At 41.7% G+C, this 26,439-nt stretch overlaps 1 protein-coding gene across 1 annotated transcript in view; it reads right to left on the bottom strand.

Annotated features, from left to right (window-relative positions):
- LOC132818532 (vitamin D3 hydroxylase-associated protein-like) overlaps positions 1-26,439 on the bottom strand; it is a 57,603-nt gene that overhangs the window by 20,119 nt on the left and 11,045 nt on the right. Inside the window, exons 2-7 of the mRNA XM_060829592.1 lie at positions 25,356-25,472; positions 22,486-22,626; positions 19,813-19,946; positions 13,142-13,348; positions 10,053-10,093; positions 1,862-1,986 (exon numbers count right to left, since the gene is read on the bottom strand). Of these exons, the coding sequence (XP_060685575.1) occupies positions 1,862-1,986; positions 10,053-10,093; positions 13,142-13,348; positions 19,813-19,946; positions 22,486-22,626; positions 25,356-25,472 (765 nt within the window). The remainder of the gene's footprint in view (positions 1-1,861; positions 1,987-10,052; positions 10,094-13,141; positions 13,349-19,812; positions 19,947-22,485; positions 22,627-25,355; positions 25,473-26,439) is intronic.

Here is a 26,439-nt window from a genome sequence, read left to right as displayed (position 1 = left end):
CAATGCCCACCTCCAATCTGCAATGACTAATGACATATTGTACAATAAGGTACAATAAAGCAGGTTTAATAGCCCCTGTGGTCCTACATTCTTAATGAGGGTTAAAATTTCAGGTTCAGTAGAGAAAGTGAGAAGTTGTAGTTGAATGATGAGTGCAAGAGAGCTCAAAGGAATCTCTGAATCTGCCCACACCGATCTTTATTCCTCTCACTTATAAATTTTGAAAATTACAAAGAAACACTTGGGTTTTCATTTCCACTTATTTTAATGGATAAAATATTGAGCATCCCCTGTATAAAAGGACAATCCTGTCCACACTGCCACTGTGGACACCTGGAAAAATAACCAACTCAACGATGCTACGATGCATCAAACAAGGCATAAGCTTTCCCACAGATACCGAGAACAAACATTAAAACATTCCACAACTTCAGTCTTTCTTCATTGCCCTCTGTGGCTGAACTTTATGATACACCTCTTTAATGTCTGCTTTAACTCTAAACAGAGTTTCAAACATGAGGCAAAAGTGAATACTGCAGATGCTGGAGATTAGAGTCAAGAGTGTGGTGCTGGAAAAGCACAGCACGCCACGCAGCATCCGAGAAGCAGGAAAATCAAGGTTTTGGGCAAAAGCCCTTCATCAGGAATGAGGCTAGGAGCCTCGGGGGCGGAGAGATAAATGGGAGGGGATGGAGATGGAGTTGGGGATAAGATAGCTGAGAGTGCAATAGGTGGGGATGAAGGTGATAGGTCAGAGGAGAGGGTGGAGCGAATAAGTAGGAAGGAAGATGGACAGATGGGGTGAGTCATGAGAACATTGTCAGTATCTGACCTACTTCCACAATATTGTCTGTTTCTATCCTTACCTAATTGTCAGCCCTGTCATGCTTCTGTTTTCTTCAGGTCGACGTCTTGACGATGTGTTTTGGAATACTGCAGAACTCACTGCTACGTGAACTTCAGGTTAACTAAAACAGCATTATAAGTTCCATTCTCTAACTGACCTTGTCTTTATTATCCACTGCTGGCTTCCAGTTTCTAAAGACATCAGATTCAAAGGGACTAAATCTAATAGTGACTTGAGCAGTCTCAATCATAGGCTAGAAAGTTAGCTACTTACTGCAGCCACTTTCAGAAGCCTAGACAGAGTTCAATGTCAGTCAGAGAGTGAACTAACTCAGGACAGGTATTTAACTCCTTTAAGGGTAAGGGGGCTCTCCATGGATCACAAGGGTGCCCAAATAAAGTGGTCTCATCAAGCCCACAGGGAAATTGTCATCTTTTATGGGTAACCTCCCCATATTGGTGTAGAATATGGTGGAAAAGAAACAACATCTGGGATTAAGCCTTTTATTAGCCTCTGGGCAGGAGAACCATCCTTCATCTTCCACAACCCTGACTTAATTGGAGGGGATGAGGAAGGCAAAGGACCTCAATCCCTTTCCCCACCTTCCTTCATTTTCTTCAGCCCATACACCCTGCCAGTATCTCAAACCCAGCTGGGGGAGGTAAATTCTGCCCGAAATGTCTAACTTTGTTACCAGTCTCTTCACTTCTGTGAGTTTCTTTAATACTACGTTCCAGTTTGGTCCTATGACTTCCATCTCTGTGTTTCATTCCTTCGACACAGCCATCTTGTTTCAATCTTTAAAAAATACCCTTTTTAAGCCCAGTGTTCAGCAAGCTATCCTCAACTTCAAAAACAACCTTCAACCTCAGCTGTCGTTTCAGTCATCATAATTGAATCTATCATTTTTCTTGAATTGATTACTTCTCACAATCTATTTCTCTTTTGAAACACTTTGGAGCATTTAATGCCTGAAAGCTGCAATATAAAGGTAAACAGTTGTTGTTGCGTTACCTGTTCATTGAAGGGAATGGGTGGCACAGTGGGATCCAAATGGAACATATCTTCACATAAGAGAGCTTTCATGCACAATGCCAAGCTATCTACATCTTTGGCTAATGGACCAACCATTGACTCAACTGGAAAACAATCAATATATCACTCAAAATTCATATTCATTACTATAATGCCAGAAAAACTAAATTATACAATCTCAGATTTATAAAGAATGCAAATTCACCCCAATCTTTTGCTACTTAATGGTAAGGACCTAGGGAGTGTTGCTGAACAAAGAGACCTTGGAGTGCAGGTTCATAGCTCCTTGAAAGTGGTGTCACAGGTAGATAGGATAGTGAAGAAGGCATTTGGTATGCTTTCTTTTATTGGTCAGAGTATTGAGTACAGGAGTTGGGAGGTCATGGTGCAGCTGTACTGGACATTGGTTAGGCCATTGTTGGAATATTGCGTGCAATTCTGGTCTCCTTTCTAAGGGGAAAGATGTTAATAGACAATAGACAATAGGTGCAGGAGTAGGCCATTCAGCCCTTCGAGCCTGCATGGCCATTCAATATGATCATGGCTGATCATTCCTAATTAGTATCCTCTTCCTGCCTTATCTCCATAACCCTTGATTCCACTATCTTTGAGAGCTTTATCCAACTCTTTCTCAAATGAATCCAGAGACTGGGCCTCCACTGCCCTCTGGGGCAGAGCATTCCACACAGCCACCACTCTCTGGGTGAAGAAGTTTCTCCTCACCTCTGTCCTAAATGGTCTACCCCGTATATGTTGTGAAACTTGAAAGGGTACAGAAAAGATTTATAAGGTTGTTGCCAGGGTTGGAGGACTTGAGCTATAGGGAGAGGCTGAACAGGCTGGAGCTGTTTTCCCTGGAGCGTTGGAGGCTGAGGGGTGACCGTTTAGAGGTTTACAAAATTATGAGGAGCTTGGATAGGGTAAATAGGCAACCCTGGGGTTGGGGAGTCCAGAATTAGAGGGCATAGGTTTATGGTGAGAGGGGAAAGATATAAAAGAGACCTAAGGAGCAACATTTTCACACAGAGGGTGGTACGTGTATGGAATGAGCTGCCAGAGGAAGTGGTGGAGACTGGTACAATTGCAACATTAAAGAGGCATTTGGATGGGCATATGAATAGAAAGGGGTTGAATGATGTGGGCCGGGTGCTGGCAGGTGGGAGTCGATTGGATTGGGATATCTGTTCGGCATGGACGGGTTGGACCAAAGGATCTGTTTCCATGCTGTACATCTCTATGACTCTATCAGGATTACGAATAGGTTTGGTAATGTAGATACAGAGGTGTACAATTGCAATAAAATATCCAATACTTATGTCCCATTCCTCTTCCAATTAACGTAAATATTCCATTAGTCCTCCTAATTACCTGCAGAATCTGCATGCTAACCTTCATGATTTATATAATTAGCAACACCCTGATGCATCTGTACAATCACTTTGCAGCCTCTACCCATTTAAACAAAAAACTGCTGTTCCATTCTGCCTGCCAAAGTGGACAAGGTCACATTTTCTCACAACACACCCACCTGCCAATTTTTTTGCCCATTCATTTAACCTATTTATTCTTTTTTATTCTTTCACATTCTTTAACCATGCTAATATTTTATCCTCTATACCATAAGCTCTCATATTGTCAACAAACCTTTGATGCAGCACTTTATCAAAGTTCTTTTGAAAATCCAAGCTATCCACTTTGTGTATTATTTTCTGAAAAAACCTCTAACTAGTTAAACATGATTTCCCTTTCACAAAGCCAAATTGATTGTACATCATCACGTTCTGATTTTCTAACAATCCTGCTGCAAACTGTTTAATAGTGGATTTCTCCAAGACAGATGTTAGGCTAACTAGCCTACAGTTTCCTGCTTTCTCTCTGCCTCATTTCTTGAACAAAAACAAAGATATTGCACAAACTATTTTCTAACCACGACAAAAAATCTGAGGATTTTTTGAAGATGATAATCAATATATCTACCATCTCTGCAGCCACTTGTTTAAGACCTTGAGATGGAGGCCACCTGATCCCGATGGTGATTATCTTATGTTCATTCCTCCTGTTAACCTCTTCATTTGCTTTGGTAAGTTTTCTAAGTCTTCTACAGTGAAGCCAACACAAAAAGACTGCCATTTCCTTTATCTTTTCTCTCTCCTGCATCTCTAATTCCAAAATGTACTTTTGCTTTCTTTCTCCTCAATTTCAATTCTTAAGTTCCATTTCCTTTTTCATTTCACTCCTTTACATTCAATAGAATTCTTGTTAACTCAAGTGGCTCACTATTAGTTAACTAGTCCCAAATTCTGAGCTAATGTGTTAATTTTCTGCACATTCTTAGTTTTTGTGGGAAAGTTCACCATTAACTCCTTTGTCAATTCTATGTCTGCATTCAAAGAACCAACACTGAGCCTTCAGACTTTAATCATGACCCTGACGAGAGAGGTGTGCTGGAAAACAAGCCTTTCTATTCCAGGAGTTGTCACAAATGTAATAATCAGTTCAGTCACTTTGATCGCTATCTAAAATGAAAGAAACTCAAACCAGGTTTCATCAAAACAAAAACACTTGTTTATTATCAGCAAACTTATCCTTTAACAAATGGCAAAATGGATTATTAGTTACTAATATGCAAACTGAACTACATCCTCTTTAAATCCCAATGCACATAAATCTCCACTCACAAATAAGACAGAGAGTTCTGCAGACAAAAATCACAGTAGAAACATAGACAGAAAGAAACAAATTGTGTGCATCATGAAACCAAACAACAAGGGTGGAGCACAATGCCTTTCTCACAGTTCAAATGGATTTTGGTGATGACATCACTTTGCTGTTGATCCCAGCAATTCTCAATTCAGAGTCAGCTTGTTGGACCTAGGTTTTTTTTTGTTGAGCTATAAGTTCTTCATTTCAAAGTTTTTGGGGTTTCTTTTAGTTCCACTCATTACGGTTGCAAGAGAGAGGAAAACTTTGTGCACAGGCTTTCTGGAGGTCTTCATAAAACTGCCCCTCCTCCCAACTCCATGACAAACTGCTATTCAACTATTAAAGCTGTGCTAGGCAGATTATTTAACCTGAGGCTACCTGGTACCAACTAGTCTCACACAAATATGAAATCCAGCTTCTTCAAAAGTTATATGATTTGTGTAACCAGTTAATGAACTACACAGATCCAGGTTTCACCTTTGAGTTGTAAAAACATAAAAATTGATTCATTCTGTGCAATTATCATTATATGTACGTATATCTTTCATAGATGATAATTCCAGATGCTCAACATCAATATTACTCTCATCAAGCATCTCCAACATTTTCATCAAAGAAATATTAATCAGCATATTTTTGAGTTTCAGGTTATGATAAAATCTCAACCCAAAAAGGTTATAAGGAAGCAGCTATTGAAATAGGAAGAAGACGGATTTTGGAAAGGGAGGCAAGAGAGGCTGGAAGTGGCATTTTTGATAAGGGATAGCATTACAGCTGTACTTAGGGAGGATATTCCCAGAAATACATCCTGGGAAGTTATTTGGTTGGAATTGAGAAGTAAGAAAGGGATGATCACCTTATTGGGATTGTACTATAGAACCCCTAATAGTCAGAGGGAAATTGAAATCTCCTTACAAATATGTTTCTCAGTTACCTGTAAGAATAATAGGGTGGTTATGGTAGGGGATTTTACTTTCCAAACATATACTGGGACTGCCATAGTGTTAAGGGTTGAGATGGAGAGGAATTTAAGTATGTACAAGAAAATTTTCTGATTCAATATGTGGATGTACCTACTAGAGAAGGTGCAAAACTTGACCTACTCTTGGGAAATAAGGCAGGGCAGGTGACTGAGGTGTCAGTAGGGAAGTACTTTAGGGCCAATGACCATAATTCTATTTGTTTTAACATAGTGATGGAAAAGAATAGACCAGATCTAAAAGTTGAAGTTCTAAATTGGAGGAAGGCTAATTTTGACGGTATTAGGCAAGAACTTTCAAAAGCTGATTGAGGGCAGATGTTTGCAGATAAAGAGACGGCTGGAAAATGGGAAGCCTTTAGAAATGAGATAACGAGAGTCCAGAGACAGTATATTCCAGAGACAGTTAGGATGAAATAAATGGTTGGTAGGTATAGGGAATGCTGGAAGACTAACGAATTTGAGAGTTTGATTCAGTGAAAGAAAGAAGCATATGTAAGGTATAGGCAGGATAGATCGAGTAAATTCTCAGAAGAGTATAAAGGCAGCCGGAGTATACTTAGGAGGGAAATCAGGGCAAAAAGGGGACATGAGATAGCTTTGGCAAATAGGGTTAGGTAAAATTCAAAGGGTTTTTACAAATACATTAAGGTCATAAGGGTAACTAGGGAGCAAATAGGGCCTCTCAAAGATCACCAAGGAGGTCTTTTTGTGTGGAGCCGCAGGAGATGGGGGGAGATCCTAAATGAGTATTTTGTATTAGTGTTTACTGTGGAAAAGGACATGGAAGATGTAGAATATAAGGAAATAGATGGTGACATCTTGAAAAATGTCCATATTACAAAGGAGGAAGTACTGGATGTCTTGAAACGCATGAAAGTGGATAAATCCCCAGGACCTGATCAGGTGTACCCTAGAACTCTGTGGGAAGCTAGAGAAGTGATTGCTGGGCCCCTTGCTGAGATATTTGAACTATTGATAGCACAGGTGAGGTGCCAGAAGACTGGAGGTTGGCTAATGTGGTGCCACTATTTAAGAAAGGTGGTAAGGACAAGCCAGAGAACTATAATCCAGTGAGCCTGACGTCAGTGGTGGGCAAGTTGTTAGAGGGAACCCTGAGGGACAGAATGTACAAGAATTTGGAAAGGCAAAGACTGATTAGGGTAGTCAACATTGCTTTGTGTGCAGGAAATCATGTCTCGCAAACTTGATTATGTTTTTGAAGAAGTAACAAAGAGGATTGATGAGGTCAGAACTGTAGTCATGATCTAGATGGACTTTAGTAAGGCATTCGATAAGGTCCCCCTTGGGAGACTGGTTAGCAAGGCTAGATCTCATGGAATACAGGGAGAACTAGCTATTTAGATACAGAACTGGCTCGAAGGTAGAAAACAGAGGGTGGTGGTGAAGGGTTGTTTTTCAGACTGGAGGCCTGTGACTAGTGGAGTGCCATAAGGGTCAGTGCTGAGTCCACTACTTTTCATCATTTATATAAATGATTTGGATGTGAGCATAAGTGATATAGTTAGTAAGTTTGCAGATGACACCAAAATTGAAGGCGTAGTGGACAGCGAAGAAGGTTACCTCAGATTACAACAGGATCTTGATCAGATGGGCCAATGGGCTAAGGATTGGCAGATGGAGTTTAATTTAGATAAATGTGATGTGCTGCATTTTGGGAAAGCAAATCTCAGCAGGATTTTATACACTTAATGGTAATGTCCAAGGGAGTGTTGCTGAACAAAGAGACCTTGGAGTGCAGGTTCACAGTTCCTTGAAAGTGGAGTTGCAGGTAGACAGAATAGTGAAGAGGGCATGCTTTTCGTTATTGGACAGAGTATTGAGGAGAGGGGTTGGGAGGTTATATTGCAGCTGTACAGGACGTTGGTTCGGCCACTTTTGGAATATTGTGTGCAATTCTGGTCTCCTTCCTATCGGAAGGACGTTGTGAAATTTGAAAGGGTTCAGAAAAGATTTCCAAGGATGTTGTCAGGGTTGAAGGATTTGAGCTACTATGGAGAGGTTGAATAGGAGGGTAGGGCTGTTTTCCCTGGAATATTGAAGGCTGAGAGGTGACGTTGTCGAGGTTTATAAAATCATAAGGGGCATGAATAGGATAAATAGACAAAGTGTTTTCCCTGGAGTCAGGGAGTCCAGAACTAGAGGGCATAGATTTAGGGTGAGTGGGGAAAGATATAAAAGAGACCTAAGGGACAATGTTTTCATGCAGAGCGTGGTACATGTATGCAGTGAGCAGCCTGTGGAAGTGGTGGTGGCTAGTACAATTGCAACATTTAAAAGACATCTGGATGGGTATATGAAAAGGAAGGGTTTGGAAGGATATGTGCTAGGTGCTGGCAAGTGGGACAACATTAGGTTGGGATATGTGGTTGGCATGGATGAGTTGGAGCAAAGGGTCTGTTTCTGTGCTGTACATCTCTATGACTCTATAAGGAACACTGTATAGGGATTAACTGGCAAGCAAAACTAGAAAGTAAACTATGCTAAAACCAGAGTACATTGAAATTGTTTCACAGACTATAAAAATAAATTGAGGCCATATTTATAAATTAACAACATTGATATGAGCTTGCCCACTGAGATCACATTATTGGAAGTTAGGGCATGAGCACCATGACTCAGATTTCATGGTCAGTGTGAAACAAGCTCACCGTTGGCCTTAAAGAAGGCGTCACTGAAAGATTTGACAATCTCTGTTGTGAGAACCTTTGCTTTGCCACGTTGTTCAATGGAGATTCACAGCATTAAGCTTCAGTGAGGAAATCAAACTGTCGTAGTAGTTAATCACACTAAAATATTCTCATCCACCACCCACCAGCAAACAAAAAGCACAAAAAAGCAAATACTTTGTCAAATCTTGATGTAAAAGTTGGATCATAAACATTAGGGTAAAGGTACAAGCTGAAATATCATAAACAACCTTTAAAATGTGATTATTTAATAAAAAAACTAGTTTTAGAAATCTAATAAATAATCAGAACATAGTTTTTCACAATATTCCACATATTCTTCAACAAAAAATCACGATCAGTAATTGTTATTCCTGAAATGACTGTCAAACACTCAATTATACCTCATTGAAAAATAATAAAGCATTTTTCAATGGAGAGGGCAATTTTAAGTGATACAAGAGTGAAAAGGTGAAACTCGATTGATTTCACTGATCACCAGCTCCAGAAAGGGGGACAATAGTCTAGGGAGATTGCCCACAATCGAGAACAAAGCCTGTAGCAGTGGTAGCAGAGAGACAGATGGTAACATCAAGATTTCTGCAGTCAGATTCAGAGAGATAATGGCAACAAACACTGACAGGTTATTACCAATGGCTCACAAGTGCTGGGACTATTATTTTCCAGCACTAATTTCAGGATTGGAAATATTGGAAATGAGGTTTTTACTTTGAGCAGGAGAATAAATAAGGTAACAGTGAATTGACATTGCCGTCTCCATTTCTCCAGATTTTTATTTCCATTATATTGAAAGGATCTCAGATCTTTTTTCCAGCTGTTTCACATGACCTCACAAAGTAAGAAGTGCGCACAGATATAATGTGGGTGTCAAGACATTCACCCTTGTGAGAAAATTAAATCCCACTATTTCAGAGTAACACTGTGTTTCTTTATTCTCTCTCTGTCTAGTATGTTAATAGCAATCTTGCAAAACTGTATGAGTTATGGTCATTTATCCCTTGGAACGTAGAAGAATGATAGGTGATCTTATTAAAAACATATTAAATTCTTAACAGATTTGACAAGGTAGGTGCTGAGAAAATGTTCCCCTGATTGGGGTGCCAGAATAAAGGGTCAATCAATTTGGATGGAGAGGAGGAAGGTAATGAATCTTTGAAACATTTCCACCTGGATATTCATTGGCAGTGAAATCAAGAAGAAAATCACGTGCTTGTACGTAAATAGCTTTCAGTTATGTAATTGCTGTAAGGGCAATAGGTTAATTATTGAACCACTATGTTTACAGACTGGCTGTCTATTGATGGGAGCAATTCTGTATGATGTAAGGTGATGACATATAGGACGAAGGCACTAAGATTATCTTCTACAGTGCATTTCAAGTTCAGTTTTTATGAAAGTTTGGATTATACGGGCTATAATAATTGTAACAAGGCCAGACAGATGGACCTCAGAATATGAGTTTCCTGATTGGGCTGTTAATCTAGTCCAATCAGGGAGTCCTAGCTGACAGTATGAGACATCCTGTTCACTCTGAGAGCTGACAATCGACAATAGACAATAGGTGCAGGCGTAGGCCATTCTGCCCTTCGAGCATGCACCACTATTCATTATGATCATGGCTGATCATCCTCAGCTGGCTCTGAGGGAGCTGATCAGGGACTCTCTAGGTGTAAATAAGGGGTGACTTGGTGTTAGGATACTGGCCTCAGAAGAGTTAGTTCAGTGGCATAATTGTTTTAAATTAAATAATAACGGCTGTTATAAAGTTGAAACTCACTTATTTTCTGTCCAGCCATATTTCCTGTCAACCCGATCTTGCTGCATGAAATGAAAACACATTATCAGTTTAATTGAAGAAACGGGCCTCTTTTTCAGTATTAGCAGCTGGGTAAATAACAACTCATTGCAGTTTTCTAATTAGTGCCTCCAAAGGCAGCCACACTTGGAATATTGTGTACAGTTCTGGTCCCCATATTTCGGGAAGGATATGGAAGCATTGGAAAAGGTGTGGAGGAGATTTACCAGGATGTTGCCTGGTCTGGAGGGAAGGTCTTATGACGAAAAGCTGAGAGACTTGGATCTGTTCTCATTGGAAAGATAAAGGCTAAGAGGGGATTTGATTGAGACATACAAGATGATCAGAGGATTAGATAGGGTAGACAGTGAAGGTCATTTTTCCTAGGATAATAACCTCAGCTTGTACGAGGGGTATAACTACAAGTTGAGTGGTGATAGATTTAAGACAGATGTCAGAGGCAGGTTCTTTACGCAGAGAGTGGTAAGGGCGTAGAATGCCCTACCTGCTAATGTAGTCAACTCAGCCACATTAGGGAGATTTAAACAATCCTTAGATAAGCACATGGATGATGATGGGATAGTGTATGGGGGACAAGCTGAGAATAGTTCACAGATCGGTACAACATCGAGGACCGAAGGGCCTGTTCTGCGCTGTATTGTTCTATGTTCTATGTTCTAAAAAGGCTAGTCCAATTGCAACATTTAAAAGGCATCTGGATGGGTATATGAATAGGAAGGGTTTGGTGGGATATGGGCCAGGTGCTGGCAGGTGGGACTAGATTGGATTCGGATATCTGTCAGCATGGACGAGTTGGACCGAATGATCTGTTTCCATGCTGTGCACCTCTATGACTCCATGAATCTAAATTGTTTAAATAAATACTTTGAGATGTTTTGTTCGGAATATATTGTAAAAACATCAACTTTCATGTTTCCTGTATAAGTACCAAAAATGCTTTCTACTTTAGACTTAAAAAGTTGGTAGCTAAAAATTGATGCCTGAGATAGACACATTTAAATGCTAATGAGGCAAAATAGTTGTCACCTTGACCCTCATTTACTTTCCTTCCCATTTCACCTCGAAAAGCACTTACTTGAAGAGAGAAGATGTGAGACCTACGTCCTGTAATGACACAATCTCAGAATGCAGAGAAGGAGTATGCAAAGATCAGAGGGCCCGTGTAAACATGTCCTATTTTATTACTAAGACAACTATTCTGATATTTTTATCACAGTTAAAATGCTGAGTTTCATTCTTTCTCAGATCTGATTGTAACTTGGAAAAGGTGGGTATATATGCTGAAAACAAGGATAGGGGAGTTGACAGTAGTAAGATGGAGCCCTGAGAGAGAAAAGTACTTGGGCAAACAAAGGAGTGGGAAAGGGCAGCCTGGGAGAATGAATAGCTGCTAATAGGGACCGTAAGTAACTGACAATGGGTTCTCTGTAGTAGCTGCCCACATGATAACAAGACCTTGTGCATGGATTACAGTAATGACATGGAAGAAAGTGCTTAAGCTGTAACATTTTTGAACTCGATATTGGGTCCAAAAGACTGCAGGATTGTCCTGAGTTTTGATGGAGCATCATAGCAAGCCTGAGTCAGAGATGTTCGTCAGGGAAAACAATGATGTGTCAAAGTGGCAGACACTGGAAGCTCAGGGTTATTTTTGCTGACAGAACATACATGCTTCGCAAAGCAGTCACCCAGTCTGCACATTGTTTCCCCACTGTCGAGGAGACCACACTGTGAGAAATGAATACAGTAGACTAGATTGAGTGAAGTTCAGGTAAAATGCTACTTTGCCTGAAAGGTGTGTGTGGGACCTTAGATAGTGAGGAGGGAGGAAGTAATTGAATTGAGGGCGGCACGGTGGCACAGTGGTTAGCACTGCTGTCTCACAGCGCCTGAGACCCGGATTCAATTCCCGACTCAGGCGACTGACTGTGTGGAGTTTGCACATTCTCCCCGTGTCTGCGTGGGTTTCCTCCGGGTGCTCCGGTTTCCTCCCACAGTCCAAAGATGTGCGGGTAAGGTGAATTGGCCATGCTAAATTGCCCGTAGTGCTAGGTAAGGGGTAAATGTAGGGGTAGGGGTATGGGTGGGTTGCGCTTCGGCGGGTCGGTGTGGACTTGTTGGGCCGAAGGGCCTGTTTCCACACTGTAAGTAATCTAAGTAATCTAATCTAATCTAAAAAGGTGTTACACCTTCAGCGATGGCAGGGGAAGGTGCTGAGGGGCTGTGAAGATGTGTCGGTAGTAAAGGAGGAATGGACCAGGGTAGTCCTGGAAAGAACATTCCCTCGGAAGGCTGACAAGGGTATGAAGGGCGATATGTGTCTGATGGAGGCAATCTGTTGGAGGTGATGGAAATGGCAGCTAATGGTGCTTCAGATGTCGATGCTCTTGAGATGGTAGGTGGAGACAAGGGGAACCATTTTGTTGTGGTAAGGAAAAGAATGGGTGAAGATCGGACATGACAGAGGGCCCTGTCAACCACAGCAGTGGGGAATCCTTGATTGATTAGAGCTACACTATGCTGATGTGAAATCAGAATGTATTTGTTCATACAAACTTCAATAGAAATCTTTAACTCTCTCCCTCAAAAAGTGGGCGACACTGGTACGATGAAAACTTTCAGGTGGAGATAAGAAGAGATTTACTAATATGAGTAGGCAGGTGGGACTAGTTTAGTTTGGGATTATTTTCGGTGTGGACTGATTGGACTGAAGAGTCCGTTTCCATGCTGTGTGACTCTATGACTCTGAGTATAAAATGGTATGGATCAACAACAGGTCGATGGAGACAAGTTGCAGACCAGCAATGAACTAACTGAATGATGGATCAGACTTGAGGAACTGAATGGCAAAAGTGAGGACTGCAGATGCTGGAGATCAGAGTCTGCTGCAGGTCAGGCAGCATTCAAGGAGCAGGAAAATCGATCTTTTGGCAAAAGGCCTTCATCAGAAACGATGAAGAGCATCTGCCCGAAACGTCGATTTTCCCACTCTTGAGGAACTCTTGATGGCCCACCTCAGTTCCCATAATAGCAATAAACAAATTTCTTACCTTAATCGATTTGAAGTTGGTTTGAAACCACAGATTCCACAGCAAGCAGCAGGAAAGCGTATGCTGCCACCAAGATCAGTTCCAATACCAAGGATGGAGCCACCTGCTGCAATCAAAGTAGCTTCCCCACCCGATGACCCACCGGGTGACCGTTTGGCATTAAGTGGATTGATGGTTTGTCCATAAATGGGATTACTACACTCAAAGCTGTTGTAAAGAGAAAAACATTTTTAGGGATGATCTGAGACATTAATAAAAACAGGAAATGAATTTACCTTCCCATTATCCCTTCAAAAGAAATTTTGTGCATTTATTTATTCAGGAAGGGGCAGTCTTTATTAGTCCACCTTCAGCCACATATGTCAAACAATAGATTTTCTAAACTTACAGTGGGCTTCTCAATCCAGTTGTCAGCTTGTGAGAATTTCACAAGAATTGATGGGTGCAATTTTGTGGAACTCATACAAGAAGGAACATGGTATGTAGAGAATCAGCAGATCACTGCTTCAATTATTCCCGTTGACAGTGATTACAGAAATTGTTTTTTACATTGAAGGGCAGGCCAACTGAATCTGCAAATTCTGCAAAATCCCACAAAGTGGCAAATATACAGGATACTAACGTAGGCATTCAATAAACAGTGACAACAAAATACAACAATGTTTCTTCGATAACAAATGAAATGTTCCTAAGACCCTGGGACCATCAATGTCCACCACAATTTAGTTCTCTGACCCAATTAGATGCAACCAAAACCAGTGATGAACATGTGAATTAAGTGAGTCCAATGTAATATGATTACTTACAAGTGAGATTTAAATTTAAAAAGACAACTGCTTCCTTTTTGGCTTCAAAGGACTGAATTTTATGTTTTTTTAGTGAAATGTCAGTTTCTGTTAGTTTCACAGAAGGTTTCTCTCCAGGAGGCTGAATCAGATTTCTCATCATGTACCATCATAGAGTTAAACAGCACGGAAACAGACCTTCAGTCCAATTCATCCATGCAGACCAGGTTTTCCAAACTAAACTAATGCCATTTGTCAGCCCATATCCCTCTAAAACTTTCATATTCATGTACTTATTCAAATGTCTTTTAAATATCTTACCAAACTGGTTTCTGTTACTACATACTCCACCTCTGTTAGAACTCTTTCGATTGATTCTAACTCCTACCAGCCACTGTTTCCGGAGCAGTTCTCCACTCACTGAATATTCCCTGATAGACTGGTATTCCGGTGCCTGTGTCATCTCAAAGGCTGCTGTGCACTGGACAAGTATTGGCAGTCTGGCATTGCTCTAGCAAAATAATGGCACAGCAGCCACAAAGCCAATCCGCTCACCCTTTCCATGCATATACAACCTGACTCTCTCACCATAGTCACTGTTTCATTGACAGGCCACATATTTTCCCTGTCCTTAGCTAAATCTCACCTAAACACTTTCTCTAAATCATCACTACTCTAAAGACATACATTACGCATTGTTCAGTTGGGGAACATTAGATACAGGGAATTTATCAAACAATTCTAATTTAGAGGTTACTATCATGTCACCTTTTGAATTGTCTGGACTGAGAATGAGTACCACACCCTGCCTTTCAGCTTCACCTACTCACTGTCTCATCAATGGTGTACAGGTCCCCTGAAGGTAGCAGTACAGGTAGAAAAGGTTGTAAAGAAGTCACATGGAATGCTCTCCTTCATTGTCGGAAGTGTAAAGTATAAAAGTAGGGATAGAATGATGAAACTGTGTAAGACACCGGTGGGGCCACAATTGGTGTATTACATGCAGTTCTGGTCACCACTTTATAGGAGGGATGTAATTGCTCTGGGGGGAGTGCACAGAAGATTTACTCAAATGTTGCCAGGGCTGCAGAATTGTTGCTCCAAGGAGAGAATGAAGAGGTTGGGGTTATTTTCCTTGGATCAGAGAAGGCTGAGGGGTGACATGATTGAGGTATACAAAATTGTGAGGGGTAGAGACAGTGGATGGAGGAATCTGTTTCCCTTGGCAAAGATTTCAAAAACCAGGGGTCAGAAATTCCAGCTCAGTGGCAGAAGGATTAGAAGGGATGTGAAGAAAAGCTTTTTTACCTGGAGGGTGGTGGGTGTCTGGAATTCGCTGCCTGAGTTAGTGGTGCAGGAAGAGACCCTAAACTCTTTTAGAAAGTACCTGTATCTGCACCTTAAATGCTGTCAGCTGCAGGGCTTTGGGCTGCAGACTGCCCCCACATTGATAACCATTGACTATACCACAGTCCATGATGGTCTACTGTACACACCCAAAGTGTAATTCCCATGGCATGGTGTAAATGGCTTTCAACCAGCATTTGAACACTAAGAATGTTGACTTTGCATGCAATGCAAATGGATGATGAAATGACCTCATCACTGGGAAGCTGGCTGAGCTGATAGGAGTGTCACACTGCTGCAACCCTCAGGTCCCACTCCAGCTTCCAGCATGGTTCTGTCACTGTCACAGGACACATGAGAGTGTGAGTCAACACTGCGCTTCACTCATCCTCAGGAAATGGAAGTTGGAGTGAAAACCCCTGATCCTCCTGCAGCCTCGATAAACCCTAAGGAGCTGCGTATCTGTGACCTCCTGCCCAGACCAGGTGCTCCTCAGCCTCCATCGCAGTCTGGTCTTGCCTTCAGATTTTTCTTTAATTCATTTTTGGAATGTGGGCATCACTGGCTGGGCCAGAATTTATTCTCTGTCCCTAGTTGCCCTTGAGAAGGTGGTGGTGAGCTGTCACCTTGAACTGCTGCAGTCCACCTGCTGCAGATTGACCCACAATGCCCTTAGGCAGGGAATTCCAGGATTTTGACCCATCAACAGGAAAGGAACAGCAATATATTTCCAAGTCAGGATGGTAGTGGCTTGGAAGGGAACTTACAAGAGGTGGTGTCCCCATGTACCTGCTGCCCTTGTCCTTCTAGATGGAAGTGGTCATTGATTTGGAAGGTGTTGTCTCAGGAGCCTTGGTGAATTTCTGGAGTGTATTTTGTAGACATTATACACTGCTGCTACTGAGTGTCAGCAGTGAAGGGAATGGATGTTTGTGGATGTGGTGCCAATCAAGTGGGCTGCTTTGTTCTGCATGGCGTCAAGCTTCTTGAGTGTTGTTAATGTTTCAGCCATCCAGGTAAGTGTTTATTCCATCATACTCCTGACTTGTGCCTGGTAGATGATGGAAAGGCTTTTGGGTGTCAGAAGGTGAGTTACTTGCTGCAGTATTTCTAGCTTCTGACCTGCTCTTGTAGCCACTGTGTTTATGTGGCAAGTCCAGTTGAGCTTCTAGTCAATAGTGACAGTGGGGGAAGCAGTAATGGTCATTCCATTGGATGTCAAGGGATGGTGGTTAGATTTTCCCATGTTGGTGATGGTTATAGCCAGGCATGTATGTGGCATGAATGCCACTTGCCACTTGTCCTTCTGCATCTGCCTTCACCTTCTTCGGAAGGCAGACACAGCAGCCAATGACCCACCACGGCTGGGTGCAGGATCCTTGCTGACAATAACCTACATTGGGAACATAAGGATCAAAACAGGATGTTATTACCTCTGAGAATAGACAGGGGAGCATACTCCTCCATACAGTAAAACAGGCAATGCCTTACAACAAAGACCATGTCAGGGTGACATGGTAACTCAGTAGTTAGCACTGCTGCGTCACAGTGCCGGGCCCAAGTTCGATTCCCGCCTTGGGCAACTGTCTATATGGAGTTTGTACATTCTCCCTGTGTCTTTACGGGTTTCCTCTGGGTGCTTCAGTTTCCTCCCACAAAAAATGTGCAGGTCAAGTGAATTGGCCATGCTAAATTGTCCATTGTGCATTAGTCAGGGGTAAATATAGAGTAGGGGTCTGGATGGGTTACTCTTCGGAGGGTTGATGTGGACTTGTTGGGCTGAAAGGCCTGTTTCCATACTGTAGGGAATCTAATATAATGTCATCATAATTTATTCAACTTCATCCTCAGCATGTGCACCATTTGGTGAAGGTGCTTCCCTGGCTGTGGGGCCACCGTGTTACAGCAAAAAGGGAGTGGCTGGCATACACTGACACCCTCCCCATCTCAGACCCATATCAGTCGAGATTATCATTGCATTGTAGAATCCACTGTAATACTCACAGGAAAAATGACAAAGTGATGATCTCTGCCTACCATAGCATCTTTCAAGCTCTGGGGTGCTTTTGGCCCGTTTTCACCTCTTTGTAAGTCATTGCCACTAATGTCTGCTTTATTGAGATGCCAAAGTTTAATTTGCATGACCTGGTGCAAATGGCTTTTGACCAACACTTGAATGCTAAGCACATTGACTTTGTATACAATGCAACCGATGGTGACATAATTGCAAATTCAATAGCTGCAGCTTGGAAATGCATATTTCATGTATTTGCTCTTTCAATGGCCTAGCATCCAGCAGGTGTGGATCCCATGCTTTTACTGAGTGAACTAACACTGAATGCACCTTCTGTGGGTATTGTCCCAGTCATTTTCTAGTTTTTGTCAATAGCAAGCAATGGCAAGGAATTTAGCTCATGTTGGCGCCATCTGCACCAAGCTTTGCCCAACTGTCAAGTACCCGCCTAGAACTTCCATTGCCCTGTTTTAACTTGCACTACCCCACAGCCCATTTCCACCATGCTCCCTACACCCCCTAGGCCCACTACATCAAACTATGCTGCCAACTTTCCTCCTTTTCCCCTGAGCCCCAACATTTTGAACAGGAAATCCAATTACAGCAGTAAGGAAGAATGGTAATTTAGAAGGCTCCTCAAAACTAGCCATATGAGTTGAACCTAAAAACCAAAAAGGACTAGCAATCCAAGTGAAACGGAAGAGAGGATCATGAGGGAAAATTTCAGGAAAGTGTCAAAATAATAACCCTAATTCTAATCCAAATACTATTGTAGGTGATCGTAAGGGATTTCAATTTCCCCGACATTAACTGGGATAGTCATAATCTTTAGTGGAACACCATTCTTAAAAATATCTTCAAGAGATCTTTTTAAGCTGGTACATGGAAGGCCCAGCAAAGAAGGGGCAGTCCTGGACTTAACTTGTGGTAACAAAAGCCAGGCAAATGGCTGAAGTATTAGTGGGGGATTATTTTGCAGACAGCGATCGTAACTCCATTAGATTCAAGATTGTAAAGAATAAGGACAAGAATGAGACTGGAATCAAAGTCATAATCTGGAGGCAGGCTGATTTTAATAAGATCGGATATGATTTGGTGACAGTGGACTGGGGGCAGATACTTTCAGGTAAATCTGCCTCAGAACAGATTAATTCAAAAAGGAAACATGGAGAATACAGGGCCAACATGTTCCATTGTAGAAAAAGGATAGGACCATCAAATCTTGTGAACCCTGGATTTTGAGGGATAAACAGCATTGGATTAAAAGACAAAAAGGAGGCTTATGGGCAGACACCAAAGACTCAAAATAGCTGAAGTCAATGGGGAGTATTTTTATGGACTAGACCAAACTTCTCAAAATATATTAAGAAGATAGATTAGACCCTAACCAGTGATTGGACACTGGGAAGCAACTTAATATCAACACATGTGACAATAATTTGCCCCAGTAAAACTGAAGGCAATGAGGATTCAATGAAAAGCTCTACTGGTTGGCGTCTAGCACAAAGGAAGAGGTTTGTAGTTGTTGAGAACCAATCTTCTCAATCTCAAGACATTATTGCAGGAGTGTCTCCTGATAGCTCTAGGTCCAACAATCTTTAGCTGCTTTATCAATGAAATTACTTCTGTCACAATGTCAAGGGTGAGGATGTTCGTTGTTGAATGTACAGTGCTCAGTACCACTCACAATTCCTCAAAACCTGAAGCAGTTCATAGCCGCATACAGCAAGACCTGGACAGTATCTAGCCTTGGACTGGCCAATGGAAAGTCACATTTGTGTCACACTAAACAATGCCAGATAATGACCATATGCAGCAAAAGGTAAAATAACCTTCATCTCTTGATATTCAGTGACATTATCATTGCCAAGTCTTTCACAATCAACATTCTGAAGGGTCATCATTGACCAGGAACTGAATTAGACTAACAAGTAAATACTGTTGTCTAATCTTCTAATTCAACTCCATTTTTCCACACTATCCACATGTTTTTAAATTCACCTAGAACACCAAATCCTATAATATCTACCTTTGACAAAGCTTCCTGGGGTCAACAGTTCCAAAGATTCATGAAAAAGCCCAGCAGATCTGGTAGCATCTGCGAGAGAAATCTGAGAAAACTGAGTTCTGAAGAAAGGTCACTGAACCCAAAACATTAACTCTGAACTCTCTTCACAGCTGCTGTCAGACCTGCTGAGATATTCCAGCAATTTCTGTTTTTGTTTCTGAGTTCTAACATTCGCTGATATTTTGGGGTTTTTAAACTGTATTCTTTATACATATGTACACATTTATTTATATGCAAGTAACATTGTACCAGAACCAGTGTGTTACGACTATTCCAGTAATGAATAGCCTTGGTGTTACATTTCTATCTTTACTAAAAAAAATTCAATGACAAACCTTATGTGGAGTATGTTGATACATTCAAGTCTATTTAATGTAGACCATAATCAGCACAACTAAACATTTCTCCTGGTGCTTAAAGACTCTATAAATTGCAATAGCATTCTATTGAATATTACCTGAGTAATGTCTGAGGAACATTGGTTTTCACAAATGGAATTGCTCCTTGTTTCTTCAGCACTTTAACTATTACACTGTCTTCACTTGCTGGTTTGTTTATGAATTTCCTTAGTCCACAAGTTGAATCATGATCCTGTATTAAAATAATTTTAGAACATGTTATTATTGTTAACCAATTGGGTTGTAGTACATTTTGACTAGATAGCTTGTTGAACCTTGATTAAAATTTTAATTCTTCTCATCTTGCAGGGAATATTGGAATTATCAATAAAATTCATATCTCAGACGGCCAAGACTAAACAAGAAAAGATTGCAATCAGAAAGATGGAGCTGGATTTTATGGCTACAAATTGGACCTATCCTCTCCCCAACCCATGCAAATATCACATGCATAATCATTATGTTGGGTCAGCAATACAATGTCATCTCGACAGTCTGAACTATTACACAAGGCAACATGTCCTGATAAATGCAAGATGAAAAGCTTTGACAAAACAAAGCTTTGACAAATAGCTTTTTCAGCAAAAGCTATTCACTGAAATTATTAGAGAGTCGGCAATTGCTTCAAGTACTGGGAAATGGGACTAGAGTAGGTAAATGTTTGATGACTAGTGCAGATGTAATGGACCAAAAGACCTCTTTCATGCTGTAGAATTCTATGAGATAGGGTAGTGAAGAAGCCATTTGGTATGCTTGCCTTTATTGGGTCAGTGCATTGAGTATAGTAGTTGGGAGGTCATGTTGCAGCTATACAGGATATTGGTTAGGCCACTATTGGATCACTGTGTTCAATTCTGGTGTCCCTGCTATAGGAAAGATGTTGTAAAACTTGGAAGGGTTCAGAAATGATTTACAAGGATGTTGCCAGATTGGAGGGCTTGAGCTTTAGGGAGAGGTTAAATAGGCAGGGTTTGTTTTCACTGAAGCGTCGGAGTCAGAGGAGTGACCTTATAGAGGTTTACACAATCATGAGGAGCATTGGACAGGGTGTAAATAGACAAGAGAGTCCAAAAAGTGTACGGCATAAGTTTAAAATGAGAGGGGAAAGATATAAAAGGGACCTGAGGAGCACTTTTCTCGCACAGAGAGAAGCACGTGTATGGAATGAGCTGCCAGAGGAAGTGGCAGAGGCTTGTACAATTACAACGTTTAAAAGGCATCAGAATGGTACATGAATAGCAAGGGATTAGAGAGATGTGGGCCAAATGCTGACAAATGGGATTAGATTAATTTAGGATATGTGGTCAGCGTGGACGAATTGGACCAAAGGGTCTGTTTCTATGCTGTACAGCTGTATGGTTTTATGACTCTGAAGCTTCTGAGCCAGGTAAATCACAAATGTTATAAGTTTGATTCCTGCTCAGCATTAAGTCAACTAACATCATTTAGGGTGGCAGTAGGAATGTTACAATTGGCCTCAGTCTCCAGATGGATAAAGGTAAAGAAATTTGAGTTTTACTTCTTCACTATTTAACAAATGCAGCTGGAATTACATATGTAAACACTTCAGGCAAAAGTAGTCTAAGGCTTGACTGTAATGTTCCCTATTGAATGAAGCAATGAATTACCTTTATTGTCACAAGTACTCAAATAAATACAGTGAAAAGTTTACAATTGTTGCATTACAGTGCCATCATGGGTACAAAGCTACCTAGGTACAGATACTTAGGATCAAATTCTTAGGAAACAAATGAAAATTTTGCAAAGTAAAGAAATAAATACCAGTATTATAAATTAGAAAAATAAAGAAGTTAAAAAATTTAGAATATCAGTCTTTCCGACCTAGTCCATGCCAACACCTAGTCTCAAGGGAGACCTTCACCAACTTGCCGCTGCCTGTGCTGGACCCACCAATGATGGAAACGCCCTACTTTAGGCACTATCTCATCGCTGCTGGGCCCACTTTGCCGCTGCCACTGAACCCACACTCACCCCGCAACCAAGACACCCCAGCTCAGCTGCCAGACCAGGCTGCCGCCAAGCCACAAGTCCTGCTTCAGCTGCAGATGTCTCCTTGCCAGCACCGCCATCCTGAAGAGTCCTGTGCCACTGGTAGTGATGCCACCATCCCCAGTGGCTGGAGGAGCTTTGCTGGCGATGCCACAACCCCAAATGGTTGGAGAATGTCCTCGGTGCCGCTGCTGATGCCTCCAATCACAAGGAGGAGCCAAGTCTGCCACTCCACTTACAGCCCTCTCTCCCTGCTATGGCATTGATGCTGGCCAATACACTACAAAAAAGAAAAGAAGACCAAAAGAAAAGGAGAATAAAGCTAAAGAAAAGAACAGAAGCAAAAGTGAAACCAATAGGAAAGCAGGTATGAGCGAATGGGCTGTGAACAAGAGCTCACACAGAGCCCTGTTCATCTGCTGCTATCTACTGGGAGATTCCAACACTTGTGTAGCTGTGTCAACACTCATCTGTGAATAAAGACTAGTTGTCCAAGAAATCAGAGTGACTAGAGCCTGCAATGATACACTAAATGATGACAAGTAGTCAATGCTTTTGAGATGAAAAACTGTACTGAATTGAAATAGATATGGCACTTGCTCTGTATTCAATACTTTAATCTCCTTAAGTAATGTAACAAAAAACACACCAATAAGCATCTTCACATTCCAAAGAACTTATAATTCACAATATTTAATGCACTTTACAAAAAAAATCTGTACCTTGTAGTTAATACTTTCTTTGATGCTGACGGGAATACCATACAGTAGTCCTTTCTTTGCGTTATGCAAGTCTGCAAGTTGTGTTTGACATTCAGGAAGAAAATCTACAATGCAGTTGAACTTTCTTGTGGCCTCCAAAGCCTTCAAAACAATGAATAGAAAACCACAACTTTATCATAGCATTTACAGTAATTACTGTAGCTAGTACATGTTCAACACCTATGGCATAATTTTCCTATTTCCTGCAAGGCATAGTATTGTGAGTGGCCTCAAATATCTTCAGAACCCTTCCACAGGTCACACATTACTCCCACTCTTTTTGCTGACTAAATTGGTAGAGGAAAGAACGGAGAATATATCCAAGTTTCAGAAAAACACACTCACATTGCAAAGCTACTCATCCATAACTTTTCCTACCTTCAGATTAGCAAGCCAAGTTTAGATTTAGATTTCCTACCATATGGAAATAGGGCCTTCAGCCCAACCAGTCCACACCGACCCTCCGAAGAGTAACCCAGCCAGACCCATTTGCCTCTGACTAATGCACCTAACACTATGGGCAATTTGGCTGACCTGCACATCTTTGTGACTGTGAGGAGAAGCCCACACAGACACAGGGAGAATGTACAAACTCCACACATACGGTCACACAAGGCTGGGATTGAACTTGAGACTCTGATTCTGTGAGGCAGTAATGCTAACCACTGAGCCACCGTGCCACCCCTAAATCCAAAGGGGCCCCAGTGAGATTTGAACTCACGACCGATAGTTTACAAGACCTGCACTCTAACCCCTGAGCTATGGAGCCCGATGGACAAATTACAATCAGTGAATGTCAAAGTCTATGTTGAATGATTAACTCATGTCAATAAGTGGAATTGACAACACAGCAATGGTTTATTGGAGGAAAAATGTAAGAGTTTGGAAATCTGTGGCTCGCAGGCTAAAGTCACTAGAGATTGCAGACTAGAAAGACCCTAGTGTGAGTCATAGTGATCTTCCCCCTCTCACGCTGAGGCCAATGGACAAGGGTCTTGTTGGAGTAGTTGAATAAGCAGGAAATAACTTAGGGAAGGACAAAGTTAAAAATCACACAACACCAGGTTATCATCCAACAGGTTTAATGAGAAGCGGTGCTCTGAAAGCTAGTGTGAAAACTACCTGATGAAGGAGCGCCGCTCTGAAAGCTAGTGTGCTTCCAATTAAACCTGTTGGACTATAACCTGGTGTTGTGTGATTTTTAACTTTGTACACCCCAGTCCAACACCGGCAACTCCAAATCACAATTTAGGGAAGGCATTATGTACCTGGACGTGGTTAGCAATTAGCTGGTAGACGTTTTTGTAAGGAGGTGCAATGATCAAGTTTTTCAGAAAAAATTTGCCTGCTGACATTCACTGTCTACACTACATATGCTGTTCGTGAGTTTTGGAGGAGCATTGCTGCTACGCTGGCAACTATATGTCCAATAACCTATATGTCCTTTTCAAACAACCAGAGGAACATATTGGCAGAGGGGAGAAAATTCACACAGAGTGAAACTGGGACACACTTCCACATGCAAAAGAGAGACCTTGGAGTGCAGGTTCATAGCTCCTTGAAAGCGGAGTCGCAGGTAGATAGGATAGTGAAGAAGGCGTTTGGTATGCTTTCCTTTATTGGTCAGAATATTGAGTACAGGAGTCGGGAGGTCATGTTGCGACTGTACAGGACACTGTTGGAATATTGCATGCAATTCTGGTCTCCTTCCTATCAGAAAGATGTTGTGAAACTTGAAAGGGTTCTGAAAAGATTTCCAAGGATGTTGCCAGGGTTGGAGGATTTGAGCTATAGGGAGAGACTGAACAGGCTGAGGCTGGTTTCCCTGGAGTGTTGGAGGATGAGGGGTGACCTTATAGAGGTTTACAAAATTATGAGGGGCATGGATGGGGTAAATAGGCAAAATCTTTTCCCTGGGGTTGGGGAGTCCAGAACTAGAGGGCATAGGTTTAGGGTGAGAGGGGAAAGATATAAAAGAGAACTAAGGGGCAACTTTTTCATGCAGAGGGTGGTACATGTATGGAATGAGCTGCCAGAAGAAGTGGTGGAGGCTGGTACAATTGCAACATTTAAGACGCATTTGGATGGGTATATGAATAGGAAGAGTTTGGAGGGATATGGCAAGTTCGACTAGATTGGGTTGGGATATCTGGTCAGCATGGACAAGTTGGACCAAAGGGTATGTTTCTGTGCTATACATCTCTGTGACTCTACGTTCCAAAAATTTGGAACTCTCTTTCAAAAATGACAATTGGTGGTAGAAGATCAATTGTTAATTTCAAAACATCAATGAGATTTTTGTTAACCGATGGGGATAAGAATGGATGATGGAGTTAGGTCACAGGTCAGATTAGATTACTTACAGTGTGGAAACAGGCCCTTCGGCCCAACAAGTCCACACCGACCCGCCGAAGCGCAACCCACCCATACCCCTACATTTACCTCTTACCTAACACTACGGGCAATTTAGCATGGCCAATTCACCTGACCTGCACATCTTTGGACTGTGGGAGGAAACCGGAGCACCCGGAGGAAACCCACACAGACATGGGGAGAATGTGCAAACTCCAAATGGACAGTTGTCAGAGGCTGGAATCGAGCCACCGTACTGCAAACTCCACACAGTCAGTCGCCTGAGTCGGGAATTGAACCCGGGTCTCAGGCGCTGTGAGGCAGCAGTGCTAACCACTGTGCCACCGTGCCGCCCACTGCCACTGTGCCGCCCACCATGCCCGTCAGCCATGATAGCAATGAATGACTGAGCAGGATCTAAAGGTAAGTGGCCTACATCTGCTTTTATGCCTGATGTGAAGCCATGGCTTTTCTCTTACCTGCTCCAGATAAGCATGTAACACGTAACTTGGTGATATATCCCCTTTGTTTATCGATTTACAGAGATCAGGAAGTGAGAAAAAGTGGGCAGAATCACTGTTTCCTTGGTAGGTTTCCTAGGAGGAAGAGAACATTTTCTTGGTTATATTGTAAACAGCCAGTTACTGATGGATCAATTCAGATGTTATGACATGCACATTCAGGAACAAAGTATGCCGCAAGCACATAAAGGAGACTTGACCAAATGGAATATAAAATGAAAGAAAACAAAGGAAAGTTAGGTCTGATTCAATACAAAATCTAATACTAACTGTCTACTTATTGCTTTGTTAATATTTCTTCAAAATTCAAATAAGTCAGAAGGAGGAATCAGAGGATGATTTAATCCAGGACATTGTACTTATTCAAATGAATGGGTCAACATCTGTAGTTATAAGGGCCCATGAATTATTCAGCTTTTAATTTTCCATCCCTGTCTTTGATCCATGCAGGTACTATACCTCCCAATCATGGCTTGGGACACAGAGATGATGCACCAGGGCCCAGTAACTGGGAAGAAGGGCTCTAGGGAAACCATTATATTTGGAAAGCTTGCTGGGGACAGAACACGCCAACATCAGGAGCAGCATCTCATTATACCACTGCTCCTGCTCTCCATAGCCAAGACAAAGATTGATAAATCACTGCAATGGGAATTGCAGACACTAGTACTCATTTCATGCTCCCACATCCTCTAGAAGCGGCATAGGCCCAGAGGAAGGTCAGCAGTAGAGAAGCAGGAGGCCAGGTGCTAGGGCAAGTGCTAGCTACAATACCTTTTTCCCTTCTCATCCAAGCTAAACACACATAATCAGATTGCAAACTATTTTATGAAACTCATCATGTCAATCCTGCTACTATAAATGAATTGTGAATTTTGCTTCCCATGTTATTTTCTCATATTATGTGTACCTGAGCAGAAAACAAAGGAAGAAGAAGCAGTTAAGATGCACCATGCTCTGATCAAATCACTTTACGTCACTAACTTTGATCCCCAAAAATACCAGCCTGAAGATTAACTGTCTGGTACAATAGTGAACAGTA

This window comes from Hemiscyllium ocellatum, chromosome 9, assembly GCF_020745735.1.
Source record: "Hemiscyllium ocellatum isolate sHemOce1 chromosome 9, sHemOce1.pat.X.cur, whole genome shotgun sequence".
NCBI lineage: Eukaryota > Metazoa > Chordata > Chondrichthyes > Orectolobiformes > Hemiscylliidae > Hemiscyllium > Hemiscyllium ocellatum.
Note: the sequence above shows the minus strand (reverse complement) of the source record. Positions and strands in the feature narration are given on the sequence as shown.